Source organism: Aspergillus lucknowensis (genome assembly GCF_044049455.1).
Source record: "Aspergillus lucknowensis strain CBS 449.75 chromosome Unknown BJX67scaffold_6, whole genome shotgun sequence".
NCBI classification, from domain to species: domain Eukaryota; kingdom Fungi; phylum Ascomycota; class Eurotiomycetes; order Eurotiales; family Aspergillaceae; genus Aspergillus; species Aspergillus lucknowensis.
Genome location: NW_027263550.1, coordinates 662,012 through 670,069, shown reverse-complemented (window position 1 = coordinate 670,069; position 8,058 = coordinate 662,012). Strand labels below are relative to the sequence as shown.

At 50.9% G+C, this 8,058-nt stretch overlaps 1 protein-coding gene across 1 annotated transcript; it reads left to right on the top strand.

The window, feature by feature from the left end:
* Positions 1–3,606: 3,606 nt before the first annotated feature.
* On the top strand, positions 3,607–5,398 carry BJX67DRAFT_378438 (uncharacterized protein; the record flags this gene model as incomplete). Its single annotated transcript, XM_071032342.1, has 2 exons — positions 3,607–3,706; positions 3,762–5,398. The coding sequence occupies 2 exons, from the start codon at positions 3,607–3,609 to the stop codon at positions 5,396–5,398; spliced, it is 1,737 nt and encodes a 578-aa protein (XP_070889455.1).
* Between the last annotated feature and the right edge of the window lie 2,660 nt (positions 5,399–8,058).

The following is an 8,058-nucleotide window of genomic DNA, read 5'->3' as shown; positions in this document are numbered from 1 at the left end:
ACAAAAAGCGCCACTTCTTCAGAGCTCCTCTTCAGTGCTTTCATGAGCCTCTTCCTAAACAGCCTTCGTAGAGCCATGGTTGTCTCATGGGTTCTGACCTCGGAGTCCCTGCAGGGCAGATGGTATCCCCGAATCTTCCCCAAAGATCAATTTGCCCCTCCATGGTCCTCTCCATCCCGGTGAAACAGACGTGCGTACAAAGGTGGCAGCTGGGAACTTTCGACGACAGCCAGCGATGTCCCACCCCATCTCGGAGGTGGATAAATGGATCATTTAACGCATGATAAGCACGCCACGCAGGCCAGACGCCTCATGGTTATTACCTGCTGATAACCTGTATTGTTGTGCATTGTATGCATGGTGTCCCGCATGAGAAGATGCGAGTGGCTCCAATAGCCCTCATTGTCATTGAGCTTTCTTGTTTCATCGTGATGCCAATAATGGATGTCTTCGTTCGGGATTTGAGGACATGCGATGTGGTCAGAGACGGGGGCCCTATGAAATGAAATGAAATGAAAAGCAAAAATTTTTGGCTGGATTTGGTGGTCGTGAACAACCTTGCAGCCACATGCGGTGAGACGATGGCGATCGCAAGGCCGAGATTCCCCCAGTTCATTCGCAGCCGAGTGTCCCCATCTTTCCCCATCTTCGTTTCCTTTCCCCATTCTCACTTTCACCAACTGATGATGAATAATGACAATTCACCATTCGCGGTCTATCCATGAAGGAGCGGAGAAGGTTCGAAAGGAGGTGAAAATGAGGCACCCCTGACTTGGTTTCACCCTTCCCCGGAAACGCTCCCCATCATGAGTTTGGGAAACCTCGAACTCGACTGGAGAAGATCAGCGCCATCTGATCGAATCTGCTTGGCATCTCGGTCTGGGGCTACTCGACGCTGGCTTTGGCGGCAAATGCGAAATGCCACGAGTTTCAGTTTGTGAAATGACCGAACCACATCCCTGGAGGGTCGGGACTCCTGAACCAACGGACGACGATCCCGGATTCGCTCTCCATCTCGACGAGGCGATCTCCCTCACAACCCGTGACAGAAAAGAAGAGGCGGCTCAATCTTCGCTGCGGGGAGGGAACCCGAATTAGTGAATGACCCAAAGACTGATTGTCCACGTCTGCCTCGCTTGTCATTCGGTATGATGAGCCGGCGGTGATATGGTCAATTACTGGTGACAGCTGGCAGTGTTACTCGCCTTGTGATCTCTTGCTAATGGGCGGAAGGGTTGGTTGTGATACTCTGTCAGATCCCCTTTGGTTCTTCCCATTGTGGATGATGCGGGCAAGCTCCAGGGCTGTTTCAAGACAGTTTGCATTTTTGGATCTCCTGCCATCGGCAATGGCCGATTTGGTACCTATTGACGCCACTGATGTCCGCATGATTTGTAAATGGATAGAAGAATGGACTGGGACCCTCTCACCTCTAAGGACCCTGAGTCCGCTGGAAGATCGTCTTCAGAGTGCTGCTACGAGGGCGGGGAGGAAGAGGGGGATATTTGTGGTTACGGTTCGAGTTCTACGAGACTAGGAAAGTACTTGCCGGGACAATTTGACTGATGGAAGAGGTGCCAGTGGAATTTTTTTCAAGTTTTTTTTGTTTTGTTTGACTCGATTGGAATGCTGCACCTTTTGGTAACTATGTGATTCCAACGGCGAAAGACGGTCGTCTGCAAGGAAGATCGTTGTTCAGCCGGGGTGGATAAAGTCAAAGCATTGACAGGTCCAGGCGACGTGGGAACGGTTCTCTGTTCTTTTGGGCTGCTGGAGAGCGGTTGATTGTTGATCAACTGGAGAGAATGATCTGGATGTGGAAAGATCGAGCAAAGAAAAAGCAACCAGGAGTCGAAGATCTCGATCAGAGGAACAACGACATGTCCGTGCCGAAAGGAGATGAATCGGCTTGATTCTTCAGAGTCAGCAGGACAGGGAGTTTTGGGCGCCTGAAGAGTGGCCATCCAACTCATGCTCGGCTCTCAGCTGTTGGCTGTTTGGATGATAGGAAGGGCTCTGCTTCTTCAATAATATGGGATTTGGAACGCTGTGGTCTGTCATAATCATGACGCAGAAGGCGAGGAATCATCGCTCAAATTGTTCAAGGAGAAAAAAAAACGTTGGCAAGGAATCGAGAACGGGGCAGTCGCAAGAGGAGCAACAGCCACTCTCCGCCAATCATCGGGGATCCGTTTTTTTTGGCAGTCAAGTGACCGAGCCACCGACTATCACCCGAAGATTGGGAGGTGAACAGTCCAGGACAGAAGAATTGCTGTTCTGGACGGGCACGGAGGGCTTAGTCATCCCGCACTGGTCACAGGGCAGATGATCGCTGCCGAATCTTCTGGCCAGAACCTTTCCTTTGGCTTGTTGGCTTTGGTTCTTCAGAGGACTCCCTTCCCAACAAAGCCCAACATGAGAGTTGAGAGATGTTCTTGGAAATCTCCGGGGAAAGATAAAAAAAAAAATTTTATCTCTCCAGGTCTCTTCTGAACTCCCTGCTCTGTGTTAAAATGCCTGGAGGGAGAGAAAGATACTTTCTTCATCGGGAGAAGTTCCCTCTCTGAGTTTTTGAACCTGGTTCCGTACTTTTTTCTTGGAGTGGAACTCCGAAAACAACCTGGTAAGATACCGATGGTAATGACTGCGTCAAGAATACCAACAGACCCACGGGGATACTCCGGCAGGAACACACTGTTCTCATCCAAGAGGAGAAAAAAGAAAATCCCAGAAAATCCAAAATTGTGAAATTAAAAAAATCCGAAAATAAAAAATCGACCCTCACACGCGCAGAGGCACAGCAATGTTGAATTTCCTGTCCTTACCGCCCATCCCTCCCCCCATCGCCTTTGAACCTCTCCCTCGGTACCGTTTTTCGGACTTTTTCCTGTGCTGTGTAGCCACCGCCCATCCCCAGGGCTTCCCCTTGTACTGTTACAAACTTTCATACGACCCTTCCCACCCCCCCATATCATCTCCACTCAACCGATCCATCGACCTTGGTCTATCTTCTTTTCTCCCTTCTTTGCGGGATCCACTACGCCTCGCTCTTACTTGTACTCCTCTTCTCCCCATATTCCTCTTTCTCATTGTTTCTTTTCTCTCCTCCACCGACAAATCCGCGTCCTTCAGCCTCCCTTCAACCCGTCACCACTCACACGTCACGCAAAGCGGCCATCTCCAGGTACAACTCCGCAAACGTCCCTCCCCCCTCATCCCCGCGCTCAAATTATCGCTTTCGGTCGACTCTGGTCCGCTCACAATAGTGCTGGGTGCTTGAATTGTTGCGACTGCCGGAATCTGGACTGTCACGATCTTCGTCAATCGTTCCGTGCAGAATTGATCTTTGACTGACGGGCTGCTTCCACCAGGCAGCTGAGGTGCCGTTCGCAGTTTGATTGAGACTGCTGCAACCAAGTCGCGGTGTCGACACCATTGGAACTTCAGTCGTGCAAAGCCGAAAAATACGAGAACATTTTCTCCGCAACACTCTCGCGCCGTGCGACCACGCTCGGTGGAGACGGCGACCCCGTACCTGACTCGCTTGTAACCAAACCTGGCATTCTGGCTCCGACTTACAGAAACTGCAATCGTGGCGCCGACGAGATGCCTTCACGTTTATCAACCCCCGTCCTGACGGTGGACACCGCGAAAATCCACAAGGTGGATACCGCAAACACACAGAGCCTTCACGGGATGTGGATGGGTCAGACAAGTTGAATCCCATTATTGCTACCAAGAAAAGACTCTAACTTTCGCAGTATTCTCCAAATGCGCCGACTTCATGGAAGAAGGTCGCCGATTAGAAAACTTGAGTTGGAGACTTTGGACGCGTGAGACCTTTTGCGTGGAACCTGAAAGCTCCAGCGACACTTCTGTTTTGCCGCTCCTTCGCTCAGAAGCTGCAGACCTGCCAGAGCTTTCTGCCAGCGTTGAATCAGCGGCTTCGGACCAGGCCGAGCGGATAGAGAAGCACATCAAACGCCCTAAAGACTTGGACTACAAACCCGCTGTCGTTCGCGAGGACTCCCTCCACAATCTTGGGCGAGCAAAAGAGAAGCACCTTACATCCTTAGATCTGGAGCGGATGGTCCTTAATATCAAGGAGAGAAAGAGCCTAGAACCTATTTCTCCTTTGGTAACATACGCTCAACCTATCGTCGACATTACTCCCCGCCCGTCTACACCAACACCTACTCCCCCTTCTAGCACTACCCTCAGGCGAGAACAACCACACCCTCTTAATGACCGACAAACTCAGTCGGCGGAGTCTTGCTCAACAACGGCGCCAGAATGCAACGATAGCGATGCCACCCATATGAATCTTGATGCTTCTGACACCAGTGTTTCCTCTTCAGGGATACTCCCTAGCAAACCCGAATTGATCAAATCACCGAGTATCATTCGAGGTTTCTCTCCCTCCCAAATCTCATCGTCCTATCGCTCGCAACCCCGCCTCTCGAGTGACTCGGGAGCCACGAAAATGCAGGTGCAGGGCAAGCCGTCGCCATTGAAGAAAAAGGGTAACATGTTTACTCTCGGTGGTTCATCCGGCGATGATGACGAGAGCTCTTTTGAGGATCGCATGTTTCACGCACCGCATCACAGTTCTCTCACCGATCAATTGGGGAGACCAGGTAGCAACCTCAACCCGAAAAACAGAATTACATCGTTTAAAGATCAGGTCAAATCAATAAAGGATCGTCGGAAGGGTAACAATGAGGACGCCATTGAAACAGATGACGACATTTCTGAGAGCGCCATCGAGGACGACGAGGACTCGGATTGGGAAGACTCGGTCACGGAGAGCGGCCGATCAAGTGTCGAAGAAAAGGGGATGTTTCAGCGGGTCGATTCGCGTCCAAATCTGGTTTCCCGTCGCTCGCTCTTAACGATGATGATGCATCAGCCCCTCAAAATGCAGGGCAATGCTTCCAGATCCACCCCAGCCCTCCAGCGTTCAATTCTCACATCGCCCAATGGTCCGTCTATTCCGGCATCGCCGCCCGATGACGACGAGGAGAGCCTCACGATGAAGGGGCCTGATGTTCCTCGCTCGAAACCGATCATTATGAAGCCAGCGCCTCAGTCTGTCGCCCATTCCCCGCGGACTACGCGCCGAAACATGTTGGCAACGGAATTGACCGAGTCCCTTCGGCGCCATCTCCTTTGGGAGCGACAACAAAAGAGCGCTACCGCAAACGCTTTTAAGCGAAGGCATACAGCCCATGACGTGGCGAACCTGCAAGCGTACCCCGGACCTAGAAGTCAGGAACAAGCGGCAGGGTACGCGCCGAACGGGGAAAGTCAGGGCAAGGACAAAGACGTTGCAAAGCCCGGATCTTTCACTCACTACACAGATTTTGGCCCCTGGGAATACCACGCAAAGGGATGGTAATCCGTTCTCGTTGAAAATGTCGAAACGATCGGATGCTCATTCTTCTGGCGTCCACCTTTTACGGGTGACGCATTCTTCTCTCCTTTTGACTATGATACCCGATTTTGACAAATCTCCTTCCTCTCTTCTTTGGGCTCAATGCCTATCATCCTTGCGACGTACAATCACGACCGCATTGCATTTTGGGCGCACTTAAGGATTATATGGCTGTTATCTTCTGACTTGGTCTCACTTTGCGGATCGCGTATTTCTTGATTTTGCGTTCAGATTCGATTTTCTTCCTCTCATCCATGGCGACATTGCATGGTGTGGCTGTCTGCTCTTCTACATATTATACACTCCGTTTGCTGGGGTCACCCCTCCATCTATTTACACGGGATAATCTTGTACAAACGGGCTTATTTGATACTGATACAGGGGTGCAGGGTTGGTATGATCACATGGGCTTTCCGTTTCTTTCTTTTATTGTCATAAAAGAGCTGGAGGCTTTCGAATGTCATCATTTGCGACTGAGCGCTGTGACTCTTCAGAGGGGAGCGACCTCTTATCTCGTGTCTTTTGATGTAAAACGATACCACCACATTGTGTTTCTACTATTTCAATTTTTTTTTTTTACCTTTGCATGGCGGCGCGTTTGTCATGTATGCTATTGATTACTAGACAGACAAGCAAAGCGAACAACAGAAACTTGGAATAACTTGGAAAGCCTGCACACCTTCTGAATTAGTTTTGGATTCGGAGCTCTCGACACAATTCTGACGCATGGACACGTAAGGGCCAGGCCAAAGTGCTCTTTCAAGTAAATGCATTACCATTTCCTCGCTTGCGTGCTTGAGGATCCCCGAAATCTAGAACCACAGCATTGATCCCTTCACATGCATGCTTTCGCGCGCTGGTACGGTATACCTCACCTTGACAAGCTCTATTCTCTGGACGACTCGAGCTCGCTCTTTCACATGTGCGCCATCCGCGCGCTCTTCATACGGGTCGAAGGAGGGTGTTTAAGATTTTCTTAATCCACAAACAATAGCGCCCATGGAAATCGTTCGGCAGAACCATCGCCACGGAACAAGGTACCCAAGTTTTCCGGGCTCCGAGTGCCACCACCTCCATCATCGCCCGGGGGATCGATCTCAATCACTGGTCAGAATGGCTTGATCTTGGGTCATCTCTGCCCGGGAGAAGCTTTCTGACACTTGCCGGGGGGCGAAAGTCGATTGCTGGTCGCGGGTGGCTACCACACGATGAGTGACCTCGGAATGAGTTTCAAGTTTCCTCTGTCGGGCCAGGGCGGAGGTGTGGGAGGATTGGGAAGGTGTGTCTTTGTCCATGGTTGAATCATTGTGGGGTGTTCGGTGATTTCGGGGATCGGTGATGTTTCCATTCTCTCAGCTCTGGAAAAGCCATTACGAGATCATCATCGACCTTGGATAGGAGGAAAATTCCCAGAGGAGAATTTGAGGAAGGACAAGAGTCGAAGCCGATAATCGATCAACTTTCGACGAGCTTTGAAGGAGCATGTGTCATTATGCAGGATGTTCGCCGCTTTCTAACGCGGGGCACCCGCCGTCTCGCAGGTTGCATCCAGAATGGGCCGAACGCTGCCATCAGTCCCTAAGTTCGCCTGAGGAGAAGCTTGTATTCGTTCCTTGATACGACTTCTCTGAGGCTGCTCAATCCTGCGATTCGTCCTTTCGTCGTGGACTCGAACTCTGCACACAAAGGCGGGTGATCACGCGGCGTGTCCGACTCATGACGTCGCAATCGATACCCCAGCCATAAGTTGACTGGACGGATATCGAACATTCGAAAAAAAACTTCATTCCACCATGAAGACTTGGTACTTGGATATGCCCTTTTGTCTTTTTTTTTATTCCCGACTCCATGGGAAGAAAATTACAAGCAAAACGAGGGGCAAAGAAAGACCTCACCGAAACACCAAAAACCTGCCAATCCCCTCACGGAGAAGATAATTACATCACAAGCTCAGAGATGATCAAGCTTGTTCCTGGATCTTCCGACGGTCTGGACTGCCCCGGCGGGCTTTCCAAACCGGGAAACTTTCCTCGAACAGCAATAGGACACTCCGATTGCACCCGAAGGCACGTCTCGAAATGTGCTCTCGTGTCTCGTTGTGGCTGGTGAAATTCTCTCCGAATCTGGACTGCCAATAGGAGAAGATATCGACTGCAAAGGACTGAGACTGAGGAGAAAACTGGGTCTGGAACACTCCAGCTGAGAAACGGATGAACGGGACTGTCTGCGGGCCTCAATAATCTCTACCAATGGCCGACTGCGCTTGGAGAGAGCCGAGGCCCGTGATAGGTCACGCAAAGAGAGTTTGTGTGGGGATTGCAGAATATCTGGTTGTCGGGCTGGTTATACCATGACGGTGTATCTTTGTGACAGCCCGTGTTTGAACTGACAGCACTCACAGCCTGAAAGCCTGGCTTGAGCCTACTTGATAGTCGTATTGACCGTCGGTTTGGGTCCCAAATGTCGATGCTCATCAGGAAAACGCCGGAAGCAAAACTTGCGTGGCGCTTCTAAGTTCCCAGGGAGAAAGAGCTTGCAAGGGGGGCCACGTGCGTGTGTGAGGTCGCGCTACATTGGAGGTGGTGGTCTTCAACTTGGTTCTTCTGTGCATGACCTTCAAGCCC